Source organism: Amphiprion ocellaris, chromosome 18 (assembly GCF_022539595.1).
Source record: "Amphiprion ocellaris isolate individual 3 ecotype Okinawa chromosome 18, ASM2253959v1, whole genome shotgun sequence".
In the NCBI taxonomy this organism is placed as follows: domain Eukaryota; kingdom Metazoa; phylum Chordata; class Actinopteri; family Pomacentridae; genus Amphiprion; species Amphiprion ocellaris.
In genome coordinates, this window is record NC_072783.1 from 24,493,571 (window position 1) to 24,518,360 (window position 24,790).

At 39.8% G+C, this 24,790-nt stretch overlaps 6 protein-coding genes across 7 annotated transcripts; 4 read left to right on the forward strand and 2 right to left on the reverse strand.

Annotated features, from left to right (window-relative positions):
- Positions 1-125: 125 nt before the first annotated feature.
- LOC111580133 (uncharacterized protein C7orf50 homolog) lies at positions 126-14,986 on the reverse strand. Of its 2 annotated transcripts, XR_008599582.1 has the most exons (9): positions 14,853-14,986; positions 14,334-14,470; positions 14,116-14,232; positions 6,705-6,910; positions 6,104-6,185; positions 3,811-4,075; positions 3,661-3,683; positions 1,572-1,730; positions 126-634 (listed from the first exon to the last, which is right to left on the reverse strand). XR_008599582.1 is itself a non-coding variant. In XM_023287732.3 (6 exons), the coding sequence occupies exons 2-6, from the start codon at positions 14,454-14,456 to the stop codon at positions 3,896-3,898; spliced, it is 708 nt and encodes a 235-aa protein (XP_023143500.2). In that variant the 5' UTR covers positions 14,457-14,470; positions 14,853-14,986; the 3' UTR covers positions 3,708-3,895. The 2 variants fall into 2 exon arrangements, 1 of the variants encoding a protein (XP_023143500.2); XM_023287732.3 differs by lacking the exons at positions 126-634; positions 1,572-1,730; positions 3,661-3,683 and having other exon boundaries at positions 3,708-4,075.
- Positions 7,811-9,855, forward strand: LOC118471434 (uncharacterized). Its single transcript, XM_035956040.2, has 2 exons — positions 7,811-8,089; positions 8,560-9,855. The coding sequence occupies exons 1-2, from the start codon at positions 8,087-8,089 to the stop codon at positions 9,634-9,636; spliced, it is 1,080 nt and encodes a 359-aa protein (XP_035811933.2). The 5' UTR covers positions 7,811-8,086; the 3' UTR covers positions 9,637-9,855.
- Positions 10,765-14,264, forward strand: LOC111580125 (G-protein coupled estrogen receptor 1-like). The gene is made up of 2 exons (XM_023287720.3): positions 10,765-10,893; positions 12,450-14,264. Exons 1-2 carry the CDS (start codon positions 10,889-10,891, stop codon positions 13,741-13,743), a joined length of 1,299 nt encoding a protein of 432 aa, XP_023143488.3. The 5' UTR covers positions 10,765-10,888; the 3' UTR covers positions 13,744-14,264.
- A 1,327-nt stretch (positions 14,987-16,313) lies between the features above and the next one.
- LOC111580128 (ubiquinol-cytochrome-c reductase complex assembly factor 4) lies at positions 16,314-18,157 on the forward strand. The gene is made up of 2 exons (XM_023287723.3): positions 16,314-16,503; positions 17,613-18,157. The coding sequence occupies exons 1-2, from the start codon at positions 16,424-16,426 to the stop codon at positions 17,953-17,955; spliced, it is 423 nt and encodes a 140-aa protein (XP_023143491.1). The 5' UTR covers positions 16,314-16,423; the 3' UTR covers positions 17,956-18,157.
- Positions 18,158-18,347: 190 nt separating this feature from the next.
- h3f3d (H3 histone, family 3D) lies at positions 18,348-20,305 on the reverse strand. The gene is made up of 4 exons (XM_023287724.3): positions 20,156-20,305; positions 19,256-19,398; positions 18,912-19,065; positions 18,348-18,821 (listed from the first exon to the last, which is right to left on the reverse strand). The coding sequence occupies exons 2-4, from the start codon at positions 19,381-19,383 to the stop codon at positions 18,693-18,695; spliced, it is 411 nt and encodes a 136-aa protein (XP_023143492.1). The 5' UTR covers positions 19,384-19,398; positions 20,156-20,305; the 3' UTR covers positions 18,348-18,692.
- Positions 20,306-21,384: 1,079 nt separating this feature from the next.
- On the forward strand, positions 21,385-24,487 carry c18h8orf33 (chromosome 18 C8orf33 homolog). Its single transcript, XM_035956045.2, has 5 exons — positions 21,385-21,606; positions 21,805-22,241; positions 23,178-23,268; positions 23,519-23,665; positions 23,781-24,487. Exons 1-5 carry the CDS (start codon positions 21,579-21,581, stop codon positions 23,972-23,974), a joined length of 897 nt encoding a protein of 298 aa, XP_035811938.2. The 5' UTR covers positions 21,385-21,578; the 3' UTR covers positions 23,975-24,487.
- Positions 24,488-24,790: the final 303 nt, after the last annotated feature.

The window sequence follows — 24,790 nt, forward strand, 5'->3', positions numbered from 1 at the left end:
CTTTGTTGATACGTTTTTGTTGTTTCCAGATGTTAAGTTAAAGGAGTTTTATCCGTGACGTATAACCAATCAAATCACTCCAGAAGACAGAGCGACCACAGGTAGATAAATGTTCAGAGCCAAAGTAGCGCCATTTTTAAATTAATTTATTACCGTAAATCAGTAAAAAAATAAAATACTGATAATCAGTAAATCAGTCAGCCCACAATTACTACAATTCTACAATGTATGTCTCTTTCCTTTGACTTGTTATTTGTACAATATACGATGTATATGATGGCGTTTTTTCATCCCAAAGGCTATACTATGATGTTTTCTCAGAGACATACGATGCTACTCTGTTTGTTCTGGCTCTGGGCTGCTGCACTCCTCCTCTGTTGTTTTCTGGATTGTACTCAGCTGCATGCCTTCGTCCACCCGGCCTCCGTTGACTCGTCCCGCCTGCCGTCTCTGGAGCTGAAGCTGGATTGGAACAGACCAAAGTACAGTCCAATCACGATGCCAGCTGCCTCTGAAAAGGCTCCTTCATCTGGCAGGTGGCGGCACTTCTTCTGAGGGGAAGCTGAGCTGGCCCGGCAGAACTTTGGAGATGTGTTCCAGTGGTTGGTGGATGTGTGGGGAGATAGAGAGGGACCTTTGAATTGTTCAGAAAGGAAAACAGAGAACCCATTGGTAGTTTTAGTTTAGGGTGCTACTGCGGTGTGTTTTTGGGTTTAAAGAGGTGGACAGGAAGAGTTTTTTTTCGTATTGATTATCTTTTACTTTGTTCCTGGTTGGAATGCCCATCAATGTCAACATGAAGTTCACTTTTAGTTCTGTTGATTTATTTTTATTTTAATAACACCCATTTGTTTTTAACCCCCTCACATGTTGTGTTGTTGTACACTTACTCTTTCAAATAAATTCTCATCTAACCCTCTGGAAACCAGCGTTTGGACTGTTTTTGTGTTGCTCCTCACCTACTGACAGCTGTGGACTAAAGGCTATACTCTGACGTTTTTAGAGCGACATGCTATACTATGATGTTTGTTGGGCGACACGCTATACTATAGGCTTTTTTAATTGACATATTACTGTGACTTTTTTTGTTTTATTTTGTTTTGTTTTTTTAGCAACATATAAGAATTCGAACAGTTTTAAAAGTTACTACACTTTTACTTGTGCAATGAAATTATTATTCTATGGCATTTTTTAGATGACATATTATACTCTGATGTTTTCTTGAATTACATACTATTTTGACAATATACTGCAATATGACATTTTTTGAACCACATATCATACATGACAATTTTAGGCAACATCCTATCATTCTGCGCTTTTTGAACCACATAATAATCTATGTTTTGTTTTTTTTTCTTGCCAACATGCTGTACTATGAACTACAGGCCATACTATATTATTCTTGAGTAAAGCATACTATACTTTGACATTTTCTGAACTACATCCTATACTATGGCGTTATACACAGAGTGCTTTGGTTACATGTTGATTTATAATCTAGATTTTTTTCTGTTTTGTTTTTTGACGGGATTACCACAGACCTGACTGTGAACACCGTCGACACCCACCTCAGGGAGACGCTGCCTAAGATCTCAAGGCTGCTTGGTCGTGGTCTTTCTGGCACGTACTCTTCCAAGATGAGCCGGGAAGTTTAACACTGATGGAATGACACCAGGTCTAAGCCGACAAACTTCCAATTCCTCCTCAACCCATAGTCTCTGGGAAACCTACATGGAGTAAGAAAAGTAGACAGAGACGTAATTAATCTGTACACAACATATTAAAAAGAAATCGTGCTAATAAATTAAGTACAAAGAACCAAATTCGCCAATATACTGGAGACCAGAGCTATTTAATTTGATAAGTATAACCTTGGTTTGTAACATTTCAATTATTTGAGAGCAGTCCTAAAAAACTGCCTCTAATCCCAATCATAAAATGGGTTTGGAGGAAGAACATAGATGGTAATCTGGATATACATGAGTTAGGCTTATAACTACTATTGGTAGTATTGGTGGTAGTAATAGCAATGTGACTACTACTACTAGTAGTGGTAGTACACTAACTACTGCTGCTGATACTGGCACTGCTACTACAACTTGTAATACTATTACAAATGCTGATACTACTTCTATGACTCTAACAGCTGTTTATACTACTACTGCTGCTTGTACTTTTAGTATTACTACTACTGCTTGTACAACTATACGACAGCTACTATTAATCATCTGGTATTTGGCTGTCAAGCTGCTAGCTCGCCTTAGCGTTTTGCTAGTGGCTAACTAGTTAGCTCTCATAGACTGGAAGCTCTCAATAAGATTTCATAATGAAAAAAGAGCCAAAAACTATTCTTAACTACGAAAAGTCATTCCAAGTTTCCTTGTCTCAATCGCACGACGTAGTGTGTAACTGTATGCAGCACAGTGAGACGGCATACTTGCTGTTTCCATTTTCACGCTGTCTACATCAACGGAATGCACTGAAACTTCCCCCACTAGCTTCGCCTCGCTGTAGCACGCAGCTCAAAGGGGCGTGTCCTATCTACTCATTCATATCTATGACAACAACGATGGCTGCACATAAGGACGTCTGACGTTGATTAAATACGTAAATGCGTAAATACCATTATATACAGTCTATGGTAAATACGTATGTGAATCGCATCATTGGCTGCAGCAGCCAGTCACCGGTCACTCACTCACATTGAAAAATAGCACAGAAGGAATTGTTACGTGTTTATTTAGGTTGGATTTTTTTTTTTTGTGCGCAGCACAGATTTTCTGTGCGCGGAGACCGTGTCAGCAGTGCGCAATTGCGCACGCGCGCAGTTTAGAGGGAACAGTGGTTGAAAGGCTGATTGATGATTAGAAAACCCTTGTGCAGTTATATTAGCACATGAATAAAAGTGTGAGTTTTTTATGGAAAATATGAAGTTGCCTGGGTGACTCCAAACTTTTGAACAGTAGTGTGTGTGTGTGTATGTATGTATGTATGTGTATATATATATATGTGTGTGTGTATGTATGTATGTATGTATGTATATGTATATATATATGGACTTGTTATGCAAACAAATAACTTGATTTTCACCAGAGGGGTCTTTAAGTGTATTGCACTTGGGTGTATTCACCTAGGTGGAGTCTACATATAGACTCTGCTTCCTTCCTGTGTGTTTGTAATCTGTTTGTGACCTTCCCCTGATGCTGCACTCAGAAGTAGCAGCTGCTCTTTCTAATCTAAATTTTTGCTTGTTTGTGACACAAAGGGGTGTGACTGCAGAACTATACACAGTGCAATATATGAACAGTCTGTTATGTGAAAGTGCCAGTTAGATTATAGCCACAGCAGTCTTATTTGAAATTAACATTGTTTATCAAGTGGATAAGCACAAATCTAGAAGTATGAAACATGAAGTACTGGTTTAGATGCTTTTGTCACAAATAAGTTATAAAGGAAAACCTGTTTATCATGATTAAACCTTGAGTGGATAAGAAAAGCTGCTCACATCAGTGACTTCACCGATTATGGGCCTCGACACGTACAAACATGTCTGGACTACAAACATTCCTGAGACTTTTAACTCCAGAAGTGTCTCAGCTTTCTGTTTTACCTTCAGACATTCATAACTCTCCATACTGGTAAAAAGTGACCACTTACTTCTGAATTCTTACAAAGTAGACCTGGAAAGAGAAATGACAATCAGCTACAATAACAGAGTTTAATTAAAACATGAGAGCAACACTGGTGAATTAAACAAATAAGAACCATTCCTAAATACTCGATACAGAACAACTGTTTGGTACAAGCCTGTGATCAGGGCTGTAATTCAGTCCTTTGATCCACAAACTGTCTTTTTGCGGCTGATTTCGTGTTCTCCTGTTGTAGCTGGAGGTCAGGAAAACAGCTGGATAACTTCTTTGGCTCTGTGCGCCCTCTGCTGGACAGCTACATCATCTGGTGCTTGTCCCGATTCCTCCACCAGGGATAAGGCCTTCTGCACTGTTGTGTCCTTCGCACCTCCACGAAGCCCCTCCAGGTACTGAAGTAGCACAGAGAACTTCTCATCTGGAATCTGGGAAGAAGTAGAAACTTCTTTTATCTTGTTTTTTGATTATTAGTTTACATAGTTATTCTTTGCTGAAGGATGAGACAGGAGAAACCAGACTGTAATCTCAAGACTTGTCTATGCATTCTTGCAGAAATTGCAGTGTGATTGCTGCTCCTCTCCTTTGTCTGTTGCTTGCAGGTAAACAGCTGAAGTGAAGTAACTGGCTTTAAACAACCAACAGACAGGCAGCTTTGTGTCTTGACACAGTGAATTCTGACAATTTATTCTTAGTTTCAACGGGACGCGATCATACCAAAGACCTTATAGGAAATCCTCACCACTGGGCACCCAACTTGGTAACACCCCTGAGCAATTATATGTGGCTGAGAGACCAAATTCCTATCTAAATGAATGGGCAGACAGCCATTACTGCAGTTTCAATGGTCAATTGGTCATAAAAACTGCTGTACAGAATCATGAGTCAAATCTGATGAAATTTGCTTTCTAAGCTCAGTGGCTTTGCCCTAAAATAAGATTTAAAAAGTGGTTTTCCTCCATAGGTTATGCTTTTACCATGCACCTGCAGTTTCACAACACTGTGCTGAATGTTTCCTGGTTAAACTGTGATATAAAGTTGACGATTTGCTTTTGGGGTTAAGGGCAGGACGTATCATGCAACCACCATCTTTGGCGTTACGAAATTCTCCCACAGATTTCTATTCAAGAAACTGTCACATCTGCATTATAACGTGTCTGACTGCAGGAAACGGAGTCTTTGAGCTGTTTGCTGGTGGGCATGAAAGCATCTCTACTACTTTGTCTGTCTATCAAAATGATTGCCAGTCAATATAATGTATTGGAAAGTGATACGAACACGATTGTGTCTGTATGTGTGAGGACTCAGTGAGATGGCAGAAAATGAAATAAACTGCGGAATGACTCAGCAAAACTGGACTAAGAGAGTATTTCCACTGACACCTTTTCAACCTAGTGGAAATCAATGTGTGTCTTGTATTGTAGTGTGGAAACAGTCAGTAGCAGCTATGTGAGAGAAATGCTTGTCATGCATGTGTCAAGAGCACAGAGACCAGAGACGCTACACATTAGTAAATAACCATCAGCCATGTGTGGTATAGGTAGTTAAGGTTACCACGGTGATGGTACCTGTGATATTCATACTCATCGACTCCTCTCGCCTCCCTAACTCTGGCAATTGAGTAAAAAATTGAACTTCTACCACCAAATATTACCGGCAGACTTTGCTGAACATGTCAGCGGAAAATAGAGCGAGTTAAAGAGTCCATGTAATGCACATTTACAACTTTAGATTTCTGTTTCTGGGATCTACAAAAATATGTTTGCATGCTTTCATTTTTAAGTTTGTAGACCTTTCACATGCACAAAAAGCTATTACACACCGAAGGAAAGGGAAAAAGCCCAAAAGCCGGAAAAAAAGCCTAACTTCTGCTTTTCTCTGAACATCCAGGTCTCAGTTTGTGTTGCACTTTGTAGTGCAGTGGGAAAGTACTCTTGCTACTCAGATGTTTGTAGAAAAATACAAACCAAGTCATATTATGGGAAATTTGAAGGCAAATTTTCCTGTCTGGTTAAAAAAAACCTGTAGATTGAAAATTGTCAGTGTAGCATCACATTAAATGTACAATTTTCTGAATAATTATTCACCTTCACCCACTTTGTTGGGCAGATGGATTGCTCATTTTGGTTTCTCACTGGGGTTTCAAAAGGTTTTAAAAGGCAGCACAGATGTGAGTATCTCCTTTCAATGTCCTCTGGCGACAGTTCTAAAGTCCTGGTTGTACAAAGATGACACAGCTCTGTAAAATTCTGAAATTAACTTTTTGCACACTAACACAACTTTCCCTCTGCATTTCATCTCATCTATCAAAGCAGATGAGAGAACGAGCATGACTCTCTAACCACAGCGGGACTGTCTAACAGTCACATATAGCTCTGAGGTCAGTATCTGCAGCACTTTAAACCTCAGCTGAGAAACCCCCCCACCATCAAGCGAGAACACAAGGATAACTTCACCTTTTCAGAGTCGAACATGTGCTGCAGTAACCATGTCTGCCTGGTCTTCTGGAACTTCCACGCTGAACGGTTTTCAGCCCAGCTGCAAAGACAAAATACAGTGTGGTTTGTGTGTGTAGGCTGCACTTAACTTTTGCTAAAACCAAACACTCTGCATAAAAACAAAACAACAGCAACATTTCTGACTCTTACAATACTTTTGCAGTAATGTTCCTGTAATTCACCCACTTATATACATACGACAAAATAAAACAAACACTTTGAAGAGGTACCTCTAGTGATCTAGTGGTGAAAAGGTCAAAATCAAAGCAGCAGAGTTTTAGTAAGTCTTGACTTTTTGTAAGTACAAGGTGCGATTAAAAAATTCCACAACTGTGCCGATAAAAATCTAAATTTGGTCACCTTCCCTATCACAGTAGTTCTCTTGTAGACTGCTCCCAAAGCTCCTGTAATGCATGTAATTATCTGTGAAAGTCGAGTAGAGCAACTTTTGCGATGGGTGCTGGCTCCTACACTTCCCATAATGCAATGTGATAGCAACTTGGAGATACTATGGCTCTAAGAAGTGACAGGCAGGAGGTCAACGTTTTGCTTTTCTTACCACGTGAGGTAATCCAAGGCCTGCTGAGATGCACTTGGTCCTGATGTTTCAGTGTTCTGTGATGTTTTTCCCTCTTCTTTAAGCCTCTTCTTCTCTTCCTTTTTCAGAATCTTCTTCATCTTCCTCTCCAAGACCCGCTTCTCTTCCGGACTCAAGTCCTCCTCTCCCTCCTCCCTCTCCTTAGGTTGACCAGGAGGATCTGAAATCTGTCACAGCAAAGCAAAATAAAGCCACAAGGGAGGTATATATGTTAACAAAACTTACTCTGTAGAAATTGTGAAACAACTCAAACTGACTGTGGCTGTGTGATAAGGAAAATTTTGACCACAAATTCAATCATATTTAAGTATTTACCTTAATATTTAAATTAGTCATGTAAATTTGTATCATATATAATACTGTAGGGTCATAACTATACAATGCAGTCAAGTAAGCTTGTATAGTAAATGATATTCTAGGTTCAGAACCCATATATTTTAACAAGTTACTCACATTTGCAATGTTAATCTTATCTCTTTATTGAAAAGAAACAATCATCTGAGTGTACAATATAAAAGGCAGTGACTTGACTTCATTTTGCAAGTTACTTAATACCATTTTTTGGTATTTTTCTGATGTGTTGTTTCTACTAAACACAAAACAAATGTGACATTTTGCTGTGCCACTGCATAAAGAGGAGTGAAACCTAAATGCAGGTTTGAAACATCCTGCTGCTCTGCGGCTCAGAAGGATGGTTCCTGTATTTACAGTTTTACGAGGTCACCATCACACGCATTTATTCTGAACTGCAAACAATGCACTCACTCTTACCCACAGCATTAGCATGCACTGTTTAAAAATAACCACCTGCTGAAGTGAGCTTTGTGTCAGCCTCAAAATTCTGTATTACAGAAATTCTACAAGAGAGAGAAAGGAAATAATAATAGCCATTTTTCACTTGCTTTTTGGGTGCAATTTGTCATTTATCAGCACAATAATTGCTGCTTTGTAAAGGACTCATGAAAATGTGCCCCGAGGAGAACTGCTGAAAAAAATTAAAGCTGTTTCCGTGCTGGAAACTATAACCACAGCTCAACTTAAAGACCGTCTTCACTCTCAGGCAGTCAGTCAAAGTTAAACAAGGGACACAGTATGCTCTCTGATTTAACGGACCTCAGTCACGGTGATGAAAAAAAAAAGAGGGAGGGGAGGAAAAGACTTTGATCACATGGCCACGAAGTCACTCTGAAAGTATGCTGCCACTGTATTGCCCACACAAATATAAAAACCGTTCAGAGTGAGGAGCCGTGTCCATGTAACGAGCATCATTTTCAGAGCTTTGAGTCAATCGGCAGCATTGGGCTGGTGGATACAAAACAGACGAGAGGGTGACGCAAGCAAAAATGGTAAGTGGAAACATGTGTGAGCAGGGACAGACAAAAGCTTACCACCGGGGACGTGGTCATAGAAAAGATTTTTAGAAAGAATGCATTTCTTTAAATGTAATCAGCACTTTGTGTATTTTTTAGAGACCTAAACCAATGACCTCTAGTTCAGCTAAAATTTTAGCTCAACTTTTGAGTTAATTTGGGAAGGAACTGCATGTTGTAAGGGTATGTTCCTGTGGAAAGTCCATATAGTTACTCATAGGCTGAGCAACAGTAAATACTGATTAAAATGTCTTCCAAACAGCTGATAAATGACAAACAAGGTCGGTTTGAACAGCGTGTTTCTGGTTGTTTTGTGCAGTAATGGAACAGCTGATTTTTAGAGCCAAGATAATTTGAAAGTAGCTGACTAATTTGTTTTCATCCTCCCAATAAGAGGAAATGCTTGATGAGAAGTCATCAGTTGGTGTTTTGTGTTTCATTTCCAGTCAAATCACACCACGGACGTTTCCCCCACCCAAGGGAGCACCGTGCCTTCTTTTTCCAACAGCTCTACCATCATCAGCTCCACCATCGTGGGCAACTCCACCTCAGTAAACTCCTCATCCTCTCCGCTAGACGAGATTGCAGCCAATGACATCATGTCCACAGCAATCTACGTCTACAGCTTCTTCGCTGCCCTGGGCTTCTTGGCAGGCTGCTTCCTGCTCTTCAGCTTCGTCCAGACCTACCGGGCCCACCAGCGGCTGGCGTGGCTCGACTGCCTCCTCTGGGTCTTCTGTGGCCTCCAGCTGCTGCTTCTGCTCCTCTCTCTGCACACTGTGACCAGACCCAAGTACCTGAGCATCACAGCTTTGAGCTGTGCTGCTCTCTCCTTCACCATCAACACGGTGTCTCTGTGCGGTCTGCTGGTCTTGGTACTCATGGCCTACGTCCTCACCCTCGACCCACCGTCCCACGCCCTGCTGAGGAGGCCGGGGGTCTGTGTGACGCTAGTAGTCCTGACTTCTGTACTGATCTCTCTGGTGCTGGCTGGGGTACGTGGACCGCGTGACGGTCTACATGAAGTGACCGACTGTTCTATGGATCCCACCAGTGCTGGGGTTTCATACGCAGCTGCCAGACTGTTCATGGTTTTTCTGATTCCCTACATCCTCCAATTGGGACTTCTGATAAGTGGCTGCGTCCGGCAGTGGAAGTCTAAAGGACGCTTCCTCTCCGGCTCCGAGGAAGGTCCCGTGTTCCTGACAGTCACTGTGTTCATGTTTTTCTGCCTGTTGTTCTACAGTGTGTCGCTGCTGAGAGGAGCTCAGCTTGAAAGTGAGAAGACGCTGAGCTATCACGAGCGAGCGTTTCTGACCATAGCCGAGTTTGTGTTGTTCTCAGGGAGCAGCATCAGCCTGCTGCTCGTGCTCTTCATGCACAGGCCGTGTCGAGAGAGCCTCCACGGGGTTATGAGGCAGCTGAGGGACTGCTGTTATAGTCCTGGGCGCACACAGCCCAACAGAAACATCATCGCTCCACACATCGAGATCACAGACACTCTGCAGGACATAGAGTCATAGAGGACAAAAACTCTCTTATGTCTGAGGACAGAGCTCTTCTGGTGCATCAAACTGAAGACTGTGGAGATCTCTCATATTAGAGATATGGTTAAGTGATCTTTTAAAATGCCTTTTCTGTTCCTGACTATGTTAATGTTGTTACAGACATGCATTTTCTTTTCTTTTGCAGAAAGTTTTCAAATAGTTTTTTACACATCTGCAATAAATAAATGCTGGTAACACGTGGCCACAGTATTGTTATTTTTAATTTGTATATCGAGTTGTTGTGAACCAGCAGCTTGAATAAGAACTGACATTGGGTACAAGGTAAGAATTTGTATCTATTAGACTTGTTCATGGAAACTCATACCGTTTGCATCAACTTGATTAGCACAATAACGCATTTAGACAAAAAGCCTGGAAAAACCTCCGCAGCTCCCAAAATGTCACATAGGAAACATTTAGTCAAGGAAAATAAAAGTCAGATTCTAAGTTTAGGGCGACAGTTTCTAACCTTTATGTAATTATTTTTTAAAAGCTGCTAAAGAAGCAGAAAACTGTACCAGTGAGCCTTCCAAGAAATTGGTGGGCACCAGTTCTAGGAATTACTGACCTGCATGGATAATATACTGCATCAGTGCCACCACAGAGTGGCACAAAACCAAAGACCAGCAGCAAATGAATGCAGGAGCAGGGTTGCATAAGATGCAGGTGTTATGTCAAAAAGTCAGATTCACACTCAGTAACATCACAGCAGCAAGAGTCAAAAAATGCCTGAAAACCAAAGCAAAAAGCCACATAAACTGCTACATAAAGCATCTTTAAGAGATTTGAAGGAAGGAAAGATGATGCGAGATAATCTCTGTCTGTCGTTTCATCTTGTTTTGTGTAAATATGTTAGTGTGTCTTTGCTAAAAGTCGCCTGACTCCCATATTTACACATTTGAACTTTATACAATTCCGACTGTGTTCACCTACTTCAGAGAAAAAGTTGTTCTTATCTAACCTAATTATGAAAGAATAAAATGTACTCGGATAAAAATACACAGTTGGATGTTTTATATGACTACTTTCTCTTTTTCTAACAAACTCTGGAATATATATAATCAATAGGTTTTGTTTTTGTGTTTGGCCAAAAAAAATGTGACTTATGATTACACCTGTCTTGTGTGTTTGTGTTTCTTGCTGTAAGTGGTGGGCGGCACTACCACACTACTTTGGATTTACTCTTTCATAGTGATGACCGAGGGACAGGGAGGATTTTAGAGACCGCATGCGGTAAGTTTAGACTATTTTATATGATGTCTTAATTGTTTACCACAAGTTATTTAGCTCAAAGTCACTATTTGTTAAATATAAAATGAATTTGTTAAGCAGCTGTCATCAACAAAAGGACAACCATGTTGCATGGTAACGAGTCTTTGGGCATTTAAATGTTCAGATAATTAATAGTAGAGAAATATGAAGAAACAACAGAGAGAAACTGGACTAATGTGCAACAAAGATCTGTCGCTGGACACAAATCAGTGATTCTGGGGTTCATTGTTGGACCCTTAAACATGGATCACCACAACTGTCCATTTCTATGCTCACAATAATCTATAACAATTCTAAAGTTGCTCAGCTCAAAACAAACATGATTTACACCAGACTTTGTTGATGTTCGGCCTAAAATAATTTAAAAACTGCTGTAAATCTGACACACATAGGAACAAGTACAGTGGGACTAAATGACAATGAACTATATAATATATAATGTTGTTTTGTATCATATCATGTTTGAGTGACATAAAATGTGTCTATGGCACACATATTTCCAAAGTAATTATCAATTCACATATATTTAATGTTGTTAAATGCATTATTATGTACTGAAACTGTGTACAGAAGTTCTGCCTCCTAGAAATCTGTTCTTCTCCACTAAGTCTAGCGGTGGAGGAAGTACTCAGATCCTTTACTTAAGAAAAGTACTAAGAGCATACAGTAAAAATACTCTTTTATCAGCTAAAGTACTGCTCTTGAAATGTTACTCGGAATAATATGCAAGAATAATCATGACAATGTAGTTAAAATATTGAAGTAAAATCCCTCAATACAAGAAAATATCTCCTGTGACTTATATTATTATATTATCTAAGATATCACTGGATTATTATTACATATGCATTTTTGTAAAAGTAGCATTTTGTTGATGTAGCTGATTGAGGTGAAGCTCAATCTGACCTATTTTCCGGAAGACTGCAGGTAATTTCCATTATAAATATAGATGTGGATTTTTTTTAATGAAGCAACTGATTGTTTGGCTTTTGAAAATTCTAAAAAAACAGTCAGAAATAATTATTACTTAGACCCCAAAGCAACACCTTCATAACCAATCACCCAAGCCTCAAAGTATTTTAAATGATTAAATGGAAAAGCTGCAAATTTTCACATTTGTGAAGCTGACAATGTAAAATGTATTTACATAAAAAAATGACTTACAAAATAGTTGCCAATTAACTGTCTTGTCATTTAGTTAACTGTTTAATTGACTGTTTGAGCTGCTCTTGTATAAACAGTTGTGTAGTTTAATGAAAACATATTTTCAAAGCTTTTAATATGGTGTGTGTGTAAAAAAGCAGATTTGGTAAGATAAACCAGATAAAAGCAGTGAAGTGAAAAGTAGGATATTTCCTTCGTAAATGTAGTGAAATAGAAAGCGTCATATAAAGAAAATGTTCAAGTCAAAGTACCTGCAATTTGAACTTATGTCAATGAAATTAGTTAAACTCTGCTACTAAATCTTAAGAGGCTGAAAACAAGCTGTTGACTTCCTTCATTTCTCCTCTGTCTAGAACAAACAGCATCAGCTCCTCAATCTATCCAAGCAGCCTGAAAGAGGAACCGAATGGCACCACAAAAGCTCCAAACTCTCGGAAAACTAAGAACTATTACTGGTTAAATACTGCTAACATCAGCGGAGCACATAAGTGTAACATGGACACAACCATGTACTACAAAGTCATCGCTCAGAATAACTTCACTCTACATCCAAATGACACACAAGCAATCCTCTCCGATTTTCTGCAGGCGGCGTCAGAAAATCATCAGAGTTACATCATCAGCCTCTTCCTCTCCGGCCTCTACACAATATTTTTCTTTCCTGTGGGCTTCATTGGGAACATCCTCATCCTGGTGGTCAACCTAGACCACAGCGGCCGGCTGACAGCTCCAGACCTCTACTTTGTGAACCTGGCCGTGGCCGACCTCGTTCTGGTGGCCGACTCTCTGATCGAGGTGTTCAACCTGAAGCAGGGCTACTACGACAAGGCCGGACTCTGCACCTTCATGAACCTTTTCCAGCAGGCCAACATGTACAGCAGCGTGTTTTTCTTAACCTGGATGAGCTTCGACCGGTTTGTGGCGCTGACCAGCACCGTGGGTCGCAGCGTGCCGCGTGCTCGCCTCAGCTGCTGCCTCATCTGGGTGTCCTCCTCCTTGCTCACTGTGCTGCCTTTCGCTATAGCTCAAATGCAGCACGCAGGAGAGCTGCACTTCTGCTTCGCCAACGTGACCCAGATTCAGTGGCTGGAGGTGATGCTGGGATTCTTGCTGCCTTTCTGCATCCTGGTCCTGTGCTACTGGAGGATCGCACAGGTGCTCCTACGCAGCCAGAGGGAGCAAAACGGCCCACAGCAGAGGCCCCGCAGGCAGAAAGCCCTGCGAATGATCTCAGCAGCTGTGTTGGTTTTCTTCCTCTGCTGGCTCCCGGAGAACGTGTTTGCTAGTGTTCACCTCCTGAGAGGCGACACAGACGGCGGCACACTGTGGCAGGACTACCCTCTGACAGGACATGCTGTCAGGCTGGCAGCCTTCTCCAACAGCTGCCTGAACCCGCTCATCTACGGCTTCCTCGGGGAAACCTTTCAGAAAAAAATGAGGCTTCTTCTCCAGGGGAGGAGCAGATGGTCCAAGCTGCACAGGTCAGCCTCAGGAAAACTCATCTATGTACCCGCTGCACAGAAATGCCTCCATGTAACATGTCATAGAGCAAGTCAGTCCACATGTTTAGACCCTAATATCCTCCCACAAACTGTTATGCTCCCTTCAAATAAACTGCATACAAAAGGAAACACAAATTCTTCTTGAACAATATTTGTGCCACGAGATTGAAGACAGTTTGTTATTAATGGACAGTATGGAATGAAGGACTTCAAGTGCTAAAGGAATATTGAATCAATTGTTTTTAAAATGAAAACAGAAAAATCAAATTTGTGTCATTTAGACAAATGACATGAAAATAAGTTCTGCTGACTGACTGCTCTGAACGGCGCCTTCAATCCCTTTTCAGTTTCTTTCAGAAAAGACATAACATGATATACAAGATGAAGTTATGACCAGCACTGGCATGCAGCATCTCAAATGTAAAATCAAACTTCAGTTAACTACTCACAAAAAACAGAAACAAAAAACCATCAAATCTCTTTAAATCATTGCATTTTCAGCAGTTAATATCCTCACCTTGGTTTGCTGTGTCTGTGGTTGCTCAGTCATCTGTTTCTTTTTCTGTTTCTTGTCCTTTTTTTGTTTTTTATCATCTGCTGTGATTGTTTCAAGAGGAATCTGTACCGGAGCCTCCTGGATGAAATAAAAAGAGTCATTATTTTTGACTGCTTTCAGGTGGTGTCATTACAAAAAAGGTTCAGAGGAATGAGGAACATTTTTACTGCAGTACTCACCTCTACTTCCAGCTTTTTCCTCTTCCTTTTTACTTCTTCGGGGGGAACATCACTTTCATTTGAAGCAAACTTCTTCCTTTTTGGAGTATTTGATTCTGATTTTACAGACTTGCTCTTGGCCATGATACTAATTAGTCCTACAAACGAAAACAGATGTGTGTGCTACTAAATAATAGCATACAGATATATTGTAGAAAGTTAAACATGGAGCCACAACAAGCCTTAGAGACAAATCTGTCTTTTGCAGAGACATACGAACCCTAATAAATACAAAACACTGCCGTCTAATAGAAGTAAACACGATAATTCAGCTGTTAACTGCATAGAAATGTTTCTATTCCCAGTTTTATCCTACTAGTGCCTTTGGTTTGAGGGATAAATAACTACAGAAACAACATTAACATTAACTTAACGCTGGCCACCAGTGTTTTACTTGTTGAAACATGAAAATAATACACCACTTAAACTAAATCATGGACCAAACGACCACAATATTTTGATATAATATCGTAAACTTACTTGAAGTAACAGCGAAACGTGCAGGAGCCTGGAAAGCACACAAGCATGGGAACTCAACCAGGAAGCAGTACCGCTCAAGCTGAAGCGTGATTGGACAAGAATCTGAACGTGTTTTGTGATTGGTCGACGGGTGTAAAGACTTTCAACATATCCGATACAAATATTTATGTTGGAAAATGACGGTAAATGTAATATGTAAGTGATGTGGAAATATTTATGGGCGAAAATATGCAAAACAAACAAATAAAATGCTCAGCAGACCAATAAAATAACCAATAGAATAAAATAAAAGTAACACGTGATGATTAGACACCGGAGTAGCTACACTTGTAAAGGCTCAATATAGCGTTTTACTTAATTTATTGCGATATTTATACAAAAAGATTAAAAAAAAAAAAAGAAAAAGAGCGACAAATTATGTAAAGTGATTCCAGTTTTCTCGAGAAGGGTATGTCTGCAGAGCCGCAGGCTGCACGGAGAGGGCTGCACACTTCCGGTCGCACATTTAGAGAAGTTTTTTTAGAAGTTACCACAATAGATGATCACTAAAGTACACAAGTTAAGGTTTAAATGCAGAACTTACGGTTTTAAAGGATGATTTCACTCGAAATATACTTAGAATTTAAAAGGTTTTTTCAAGGAGTATGCAACTTTCATTTAGGCCCCAGTAAATTTGTCTACAGAGCTGGAGGCTGCACTTTCAGGACCACATCGAGTATTCCACACAAAGTACTACTTCATATCCTACCTAAGATTTTAAAGGCTTGATTCACCCAAATAGCACTTATTACAATATCGTGACTGGGCTGCTAAGACTTGTGTTTAGCAACATGAAATGTATATGTCTTTACTCATTGCGTTTCGAGACATGCTTTTATTTTGACGGAGATGTGCACTGATACACGGAAGTTAAGTATTCTGTGACTTCCGGTAAATTGTTGGTTGTCGTTTGACGGTCTATGTTGATGAAGTTCCGAATACCTGTTCCATGAAGAAGCCTGGAATTAATTCCTTAACAATCTGTATTTGGACATATTGTGAAATTATCAGGTAAAAAAAAATAATGGAATTATGTAAGGCACCTTTGTGATCTGAAAGGTTGGAAAGAGGCAATACACACGGACAACTCTGGAGGCAGATATATATTTATATTTATTTCATACAATAACATTAAATAAAAATAAAAGTTAAATACACAAACACACAAAGGTAAATTAGCTCTATTACTCCTTGATCTGCATAAATCTAAATGTTTATGACGTTAAACATGCACAAATAAAAATGTTTATAACGTTAAACATGCATAAATATAAATGTTTATAACGGTAAACATGCATAAATATAAATGTTTATAACGTTAAACAAATAAAACGTTATAAAACAAACAGCCCTCTCCATGCAGTCCTATTGGTTTTCTCGGCAATTTTGCGGAACTAACCACACCAGCGCTCCAGAGCTACCCCGGATGGAATTCGATGTTGCACAACTGTAGGTTACATGACCGTTTGGTTAGAAAACCTTTGCTTTCTATGACCTAACGTCGTGTGGAGTAAAATGACCAGTTGCCCGAGATGTCTACAGTAGCAGGACGAGTTTTTAGCGGTCTGACGCGGCTGACTTTCAGTAGAGGGATGTTTGTCCGGACCGTGAGGTGAGTTTAAATCTGTGGACCGACACGTTCTGTAACGTGTCGGTCCACAGAGGAGGCTAAGGTTCAATGACAGGAGGATAATAAACTGGAGACACTGTGTAAGCTGCTATCAACACTTATGGATAAATCCACGGAGGATAATATTTACAGTTGTAGCTATTAACATATGACAGTATTTCCTTATTTTGCTTAGAGAACCCAGGGAAAAAGTCTGTGAGTCTTCAGTGCATTCATTCATTATTCATATGAATTCACTTAATTAAAAATAAAAATAGCCATGTGTTGTTAGTGTTTAATTAGATTATAATTAACTGTCAAAGGAGCAAGTTCAGGATTTGTCCCTAGATGGCATCATCTCTGTGTCCAGACTAAACCCTGGTCACAGCATTTTAAACAGAGTTTAAACAAAGGTTTTTTTTAAAAAAAGGTATTAAATCTGGACCAACACTGGATTAGCCAGAATTACATTTCAGAGCTGAAAAAAAAGATTATTCTTGATGTTTTTGTTTCTAATGATTCATTATTTTTACATAATCATATTTACATTTTCATCCCTGGAACTCAAAATGTTCTGTGTGGAACATTTTACCTCATCATCTACTGCCAACCTCTTTCAACACCTGCATTTGCCTGTCCCAGTCAAAAAAAAAGACCAGAGCATGAAGGAAAATAAACGTTTAACGCTCTAAAATTTTGTAGCCTAGGACCCTCAGACCATAACTTAATGAATACCCCAATGAAATATAGAGCCACAGTCTCTACAATAAATCCAGGTCCTTTACTCCAAGTTGTAACGAAACAATGTAAAATTAATTACAAGTAAATGCCTTCAATTCCTGATCTTTATTATTCAAAATAAATCTCTCAATATGCAGAGAAACTGCAGCTGTCAGTGATATATATTATTACTTATGTATTTATGGGTATCACTTTACTGTTGTAGTTCAATGTGGAGCTTTATTGTTGTACTGTATATTTTATAACCTGATTTTGTTTGTTTAGTCTCCAAAGTACAAATACTCAAGTGAAGTACAAATACTTCTAAATTGTTATGTACTGTACTTTCCACCGGTCAGTCTTAACTGATGCTGTTTTTTTTTTTTTGTCAGGAGACTGAACGGTGTGCGGTCTCTGGCTCTGAGCTCTCAGATGTCGGCCAGGTCTAAAAAGCCCATGGATGAAGAAAAGGAGGTAAACAACGAGCCCATCAAGTTCTCCACCAGTAAAGCCAGTCACAAGGCTTGGAATGTTGATCGCTCCATGGGGAGTAATTTTGAGCGGCCCTGGTGGAAAGTCCTCCCCATCAGCCTCATCTTCACAGGATTCCTCCTGTGGTGTGCAGTGAGAGAAGAGACGGACATTGACGTAAAGCTGGAGAAGCAGCTGTACGAGCATTTACCCAGTTTGCTTCCAGATGAAGAGGAGAAGGAAGTTCAAAATAAACCAACTTAACATATGTGGAACTTAAGATGTATATATTTTAGGTTATATTTATTGTGTCGCTGTATCATTTCTGTGGACCAGGGGCATAAATGATGAAGCCGGCCATTGCCACAGAAATGTATGATTTTTTTTTTTCAGCAAAAGACTTCTGGATTGTTAGATCATTGCCTTTACAAGCTAAAACATGTTTATTAAATATGCCTTGATATGAGTTACTGAGCTTCTGAGCATTTTTACAAAATATTGATGGACCCAATTTACACTTAACTAGGTTTTTCAGTTGCAAGACTCCATCTAAATGCAGTGAAATATTGGTGATCCTGATGGCTACTGTAGGGCCCATCCATTTACAGAGTTTCTTGGGATTCATTTCCATATACAGCACATGTACACAAGTCAGGTTGAGGTAGCGGAAAGTTTATTTACAGCACGACAAGAAATCCTATGACATGCACACACAGGATTAAAAAGGTACAGATTCTAAAATATATTTGCAAACCTGAGAAAGAAAGTGGAATATTCCGTTTGAGCATTTACAGATATGAAGCTCTACTCTACAGTGAATAGGACAGTGGAAGAGGAAAAAATTGAGTGAAATGATAGATGTAGTACAAAAACATTCCTGAAACTACAAATGACAAAAATCAGGTGGCACACATGCTGGTAATAGTTCAAGATTTACAAAACAAACCCCAGACAGTCCCACCCACCCCCACTAAAAAGATAAAACCCAAAAGGGAGCAATTTTATGCACGCTCTCCTCTAATTCGCCTGGCCAGCTGAATGTCCTTGGGCATGATGGTGACCCTCTTTGCGTGAATGGCGCACAGGTTGGTGTCCTCAAACAGTCCAACCAAGTATGCCTCACTGGCCTCCTACATGGGGGAAAAAGAACAAACAAGAAATTATAAACACACAATGACATAAATACACAACGTAGTAATAAAGTATAAACGTCATCTCACCTGGAGGGCGCCAATTGCTGCACTCTGGAAACGCAGATCTGTCTTGAAATCCTGAGCGATTTCCCTGACAAGACGCTGGAAAGGCAGCTTCCTGATGAGCAGCTCAGTGGACTTCTGGTACCGACGGATCTCACGCAGAGCAACAGTACCGGGCCTACAATGACAAAAAGAGGAGGTGCATTTAAAAAACAAAGACAAGAATGCACAACAGGTAGTAGCAAAATGATCATTACACATTACATTAAAGCTAACAGTTTATTATCTTGGGAAACAAATTTATTCTGTCATTTGCTTTTCAGTTTTTATAGCCTTTTGAGGACGGCCAACAACTGAGCTGGGGTTACCTGTATCTGTGGGGCTTCTTCACTCCGCCGGTGGATGGCGCGCTTTTCCTGGCAGCTTTGGTGGCCAGCTGCTTCCTCGGCGCCTTTCCTCCGGTGGATTTACGAGCGGTCTGCTTGGTACGAGCCATTTCTCACCTGATGGTCTGAAGACAAACAAAAGATCGAGTCAACAAAAAAAATACGATGCAATCTCGGAAACGATACACACGTGTTTACTTCATCGAGCCACCTGAGCAACAGAGCTATTTCGCTATGCGGTCCCACCGACGACATGGATGAGTCACATCCTCGTTAAAATGACACAATATAGCCGCTGAAGCATTAACGATAAATACAAACACAAACCGAACCAAGCCATTAAGCACGGCAACTCAACATAAACGAGGGAGGCGCTTCTAAATAAACGGAAACCACGTCTAAAACCGAAATTGTTTAAATTAAATATACGCAGTGTACAAATCTTTTCAAATCCTCGCCACCATTAAGCTACAGAGGACACACACGTTTCTTTGCTCGTCTATCGAGCAAATTTAAAGCTAGCATGGACGGTTGCAAAATGGCGCCAGCTAGCTACCACGGAGGCTTATGCCAATATGAAGCCACCGTTTCCCTGAAAACTAGTAAAATATTCAGCCACACAAGTGAAGTAAACCCTAAACGTGTATTTTAGAAGGTTTATTATGATTAAAAGTTCGTATAAAACACATTAAATGTAGCCAACAGTTAGCTACCCGCTATGGCGCGCACCGTTTTGTTGTCAATCGGTTGACGATTAAGGCTCGAGTCCGACCGCATTTAAACGGCCGTAAATGTCTTGGAAATTAAAGATCACTACACAAATAATGACGACTAAAGATTTCTATAAAACATACAAAACTAATCGTGAAAGCGGTAACTTACCTTTTGTGTTTATTTTTCCGGAAAACAGTACGTCCTCCCTGCCTTTCAGTTCAATGTGTCCTAAGGGGGAGCAGGAGGCGGTATTTATAGTCCGAGTGGAGGGGCTCTCTAAATCCCGCCCTCCAACCGAAAGGATTGGCCCAGACGCAAACCCCTGACGACATGTGATTGGTGGAGGAAAATGGAGGCTCTTCCTCTGCGTTTGAAGCAGCACGGATCTAGAAGTGGATTATTTTAAAACCAAGTATCGACACGACTTCATTCATGCAGCTGAAACTTCCTCCTCTAATCCCACACAATTTAGCCATCGGCTTTTGGTCCTACAGCTTTAGAGTTTTTCAAGGATTTTTTTGTAGCGTGGAGCTCGCTGATACTCCTCTTTGTGAAAGAGAGACAAGACGGCACAATACTGCACAACAGTTTCCACTATAAAAGCAGATATGTCATCAACGCAGATGGCAATCAGTTTCTGAAATGCAGTTCTACTACTTACACACATCACACTCATACAAAAAAATTACAAACCAGTTTTAAATAAACAAAGAGAACCAAGCCACGTGAACTTGTGTTGCAACAGCAGGAGCTGCAAAAACAAATGTCTGTATTTACACAAATGTTTCTAAAGAACCGCAGGCCACTGTAGATGTTCACACAACAAATCCAGCATCATTCTGCAGCTCACTGGAGGGATATTTATTGTTCAGGCAGCAGCCCTGATAGTTGTGGGGTCTTGTCAAGCATCCTGTTGGAGGGTCAGTCTGATTCTTTGTGTTTGTTAAAAAAGGAGGGAAATGAACGCACAGAGCACCCAGCCTCTTTGAAAACAGCTTGGTGACAAAGTCTTGTGACTTGTTTGTCTTTAAAATTACCCTATGGTGTCACTGATGCATTAGATTTAACAGCATAGCGATATCTTTTTTGCTTTTCACATTTGTACCTACTTTTGTAGTCATCAGTTTAAACCTTATACATTACATTTGTTCATTTTTTTCAATGAGCAACATTTATCCCTATTATCTAATGTCTCATTTTCCTTGTCTTCCGATATTTTAGATTTTAAAAATGAAAATCAGCCTAAAAACTCCTCCCAATATTGTCTGTTTATTTTTTTTTCAGGTAAAACACCGTTCTTAACAACAAATACAAAATGCGTGTCAATCCGCTCACTGGGTCACATGAACGTCGCTAAACGGAACTGTAGCGTTGGTGTTGGGGAAACATTACCAGACGGACCTATTCTCGAGTGACACAGGTGGTGAGTTTCTGGATTCGACATGGCTTGATGGAAAACAGGGAAATAGAAGAATTTAGGCTCCAACTTGTGCCTGTTTTGGTGATCATGTTTAGATCTCACATGTGGCGTTAAATAATTCAGGCGAACGGACGCGTTTCAGCTGAAAACCTGCAAATCTGAAGAACCAGCATGACTGAGCAGAGGTTGCTGTTTATAGGTACATCAGGGCCAAATTACATGTTCAGTACAGCATAAGATAAATAGTTTTCCTACGAGCCTTTATGTTTGCATGTGTTTGGAATGTTATACTAAGAATTAGTGGACAAAATGTGGGTTTTAGACAGTTACAATTAAAATCTAACTAACATTTTCAATTCTTTGCCCCTAAATGTAAGTTTCTACGCTCATTCAACAGATATAGATACTCAGTCAATCAGCTCCACACCTGCAGAAGGCCGAGCCGAGAATCCCCTCTGGACCCGCAGTGACAACACCTTCAGATTTAACTTCCTTGCCGACAACGATCAGGAGAAAACATCCCCATCAGACAGCACAGGGACATCAACAAGCCGGATATCCTTCGCAGGGCCGGGATCAGATTTTGCCTTCAACTTTCAAATCCCGCCTGCAGAAGACATGGACACGACAGACGCTGCCGCAAACGCCTCTTCTCCAGGCAGCCAACAGTGCATCAAAGATGAAAAGCCTTCTATTTTGCAGGAGGGTAACTCTGCATCTGAACCGTCTGTGCAATCAAAATCAAAGAAGAAGAAGAAATCTGGAAGGAAAAAAACATCTGAGCCACCGCAGAAGCCAGCTGAGGGGAGTCAAGGAGGTGAAGAAGCAGAGCTGGTCAGTGTGAAGTGTTTTCCTTCTTACTTCTGAATCTAAAGCATTTTCTGGGTGTTTTTTTTGTTGTTGCTTCTGTTACATTTGTACTCAATGTAGACTAATTTTTCACTGCAATATAAAGTCCAGGATCTCTATGGAAACAGCACAACCATGACTAGAAGTAGAGAGAACTCAAAAAATTATAGTACAATAAACCATAAAAAAGAAAAAAATATTAATTTCTTTGATTGTTTAGTTTACAAAAATGTAAAAAAAAAAAAAAAAAAAAAACTGGAATCAACATGTGCAACATTTCTTCCAAGTTCCCACAAACTGGAAAAAAAAATGCGGTGCTACATGCAATAGATAATATTTTACTACTTGCATTTTTACAGCCTGTACATATGAGGGGTTTTTCACATCAACTCTGCAAAAGAAATAGTTCACCTTGTAACAGTAGCAACTTTTTTTAAACTATGCCATTCATTTATTTTAATGATTAACTCATTTTTTCCTCAATCTTTCTTATCATGTCCTCTCTTCTCTGTGTAAACACATCCTGCAGTTCAGCTGAAAAGTTCCTGAATTTTTGTCATGTGACTGTTGGTCAGTTATGACTTCTCAGTTGCGGCAAGGAGCTCAGAATTTTTAGATTTTTACAGAATTTAGTGCAAACGCTTAATTTTGGGCAAATTTCTAAATTAGACACACAGAATGAAGTAAAAGTAAGTAAAAAAAACAATTTTGTATCTGTCTGAAAGTTAAAAATCCAGTAATTCTTTCATTTTTTTTAAGTTTCAGGCTCAGATACATGATATAATTATGGTGATTTTTAAGCAGAAAACATACCTTTCAAACCTGACAGTGGCTTTTGGCGTTCAGAAGATTGAAGTCATCGTGATGGACTCCTGTAGATTATTTCTGTGAGCTGATTTCATGTCTGATTGTGTGTTTCAGAGTGCAGAGGAGCAGCTGAACAGGCAGCTGGACTGGTGCATCGAGCAGCTGGAACTGGGATTGAAGTGCCAGAAGGGGACACCAAAACAGAGTCAGTGTGATTTTTTTACCTCATGGTACTCATTTACACGCAACGTTAAATTGCTTTTTGGGTGAACTGATCAGAAGGCTCTAAATACAAGTGTGAATGTAAAACATGCATAGATCGGTAGAACCACAGGTGTTCCTTTAGCACTAGTTGTAAATGGGGTCTAAACCTACACAGAGCCATGTAAAGCAGGTAAATGTGAAGGAAACTGATTTGTTTTGAGGTCTGACACCTTGAATATTTCCCCCTTTAGAGGAAGAGGCCTCTCGTGCCCTGAAAACTCTGCGGAGCTCCAAAGCTCCTCTGGCCAAGAAGAGGCAGCTGATGAGAGCTATGACCGGAGACTACAGGAAGAAAATGGAAGAAGAGAAGAGCAGGCAGTTCAAACTTATTCAGAGCGGTGAGTAGATTGTAGCCGTGGGATGGTTTGATAAGTGAAATTTGGAATGTAGACAAAAGTTTATCTTTCAACTGTGAACGTGTCATAAATTGACAGATTTCTCTGTTCCCGACAGAAATTGCATCAGCTCGGGTCAAAGTTGTATCAGATTCCCCAAAGAAGTCTGTGTTCCACCGGAGAGCTGAAGTGAAAACGCAGACACCAGCAGCAGAAGACAACCTGCAGCAAACTGCAGTCCAGACTCAGGAGGAGACGTCAGCTTTTGTCTTTACTCCATCAAAGGAGGAATTTCGATTCAATTTTCTCTGATTTTTTTTTTTTCTGTCCTGAAGACAAACCTTTCACCATCAGCAGTGTGTTGGAAATAAGTGACACTTACCTGAACAGTCTGAACCGTGTGACGAAGACTCTGGTGATAGAAATATTACAAAAAAACATAAAAATCCATGAACTGCAGCTGAAGATATGCAGAGAAAACATACTGAAGTTACAAGTCTTATATTCAAAAACATTCATTCTTTCGGTTTGTAACATACTTCTAAATAAAAACATGTTTTTGTTTTAAGTGGTTTGTTTCAGCATGAAAATATAAATGTATAATAAAGTAATTTTTACAAAAACATGATTTGATACAGTTTTGGAAAAGGTATGTACCATCACTTCATAATGTGAGTTTTAGCAATTTTTGATTTCGGTGCTTTTCTTTATTGACACAAATCAACCTCCATGTCTACTGCTATCTATATTCTGTCCACCCTCCTCTTTAAAGTGGTCAATTGATGTGACGCCGTTTCTAAAAAAAATAAACTTTTACTTCTTCGATCAATTTGTAACATTAATCTTATTACTCTACTAAGAAGCACTTTAGCTCCAGTCCTCTAGACTGAGTCAAATGTTTGTCATTTTCTTTATACAAATGAGTATATGTATATTCTGTCTCTGCTAACTTGATCCATTTAGTATACTGGTGCTGGTTATTTGTTAGGCTATCATAATAACTTCACAGAAAAAACTACCTTTAAGCCTTAAGTCTTCTTTTTTACCTTCGTTTTTGTCTTAGTATGTTCGTTCTTTCATTTCATTCTGATCCTACTAAACTAATGTCTACCTACCACATGTACATAA

Excerpts from the sequence above, each read along its gene's own strand:
- LOC111580128 (XM_023287723.3), top strand. The coding sequence starts at position 16,424 with ATGTCTACAGTAGCAGGACGAGTTTTTAGCGGTCTGACGCGGCTGACT. Across the intron at positions 16,504-17,612 it reads ATGTTTGTCCGGACCGTGAG|GAGACTGAACGGTGTGCGGT; the intron begins GTGAGTTTAAAT and ends TTTTTTTGTCAG.
- h3f3d (XM_023287724.3), bottom strand. The coding sequence starts at position 19,383 with ATGGCTCGTACCAAGCAGACCGCTCGTAAATCCACCGGAGGAAAGGCG. Across the intron at positions 19,066-19,255 it reads AAGAAGCCCCACAGATACAG|GCCCGGTACTGTTGCTCTGC; the intron begins GTAACCCCAGCT and ends TTGTCATTGTAG. Across the intron at positions 18,822-18,911 it reads CAGCAATTGGCGCCCTCCAG|GAGGCCAGTGAGGCATACTT; the intron begins GTGAGATGACGT and ends TCCCCCATGTAG.
- LOC111580133 (XM_023287732.3), bottom strand. The coding sequence starts at position 14,456 with ATGGCCAAGAGCAAGTCTGTAAAATCAGAATCAAATACTCCAAAAAGG. Across the intron at positions 6,911-14,115 it reads CACAGACACAGCAAACCAAG|ATTTCAGATCCTCCTGGTCA; the intron begins GTGAGGATATTA and ends TTGCTGTGACAG. Across the intron at positions 6,186-6,704 it reads GCCTTGGATTACCTCACGTG|CTGGGCTGAAAACCGTTCAG; the intron begins GTAAGAAAAGCA and ends TTGTCTTTGCAG.
- c18h8orf33 (XM_035956045.2), top strand. The coding sequence starts at position 21,579 with ATGACTGAGCAGAGGTTGCTGTTTATAG. Across the intron at positions 21,607-21,804 it reads GCAGAGGTTGCTGTTTATAG|ATATAGATACTCAGTCAATC; the intron begins GTACATCAGGGC and ends CTCATTCAACAG. Across the intron at positions 23,269-23,518 it reads GAAGGGGACACCAAAACAGA|AGGAAGAGGCCTCTCGTGCC; the intron begins GTCAGTGTGATT and ends TTCCCCCTTTAG.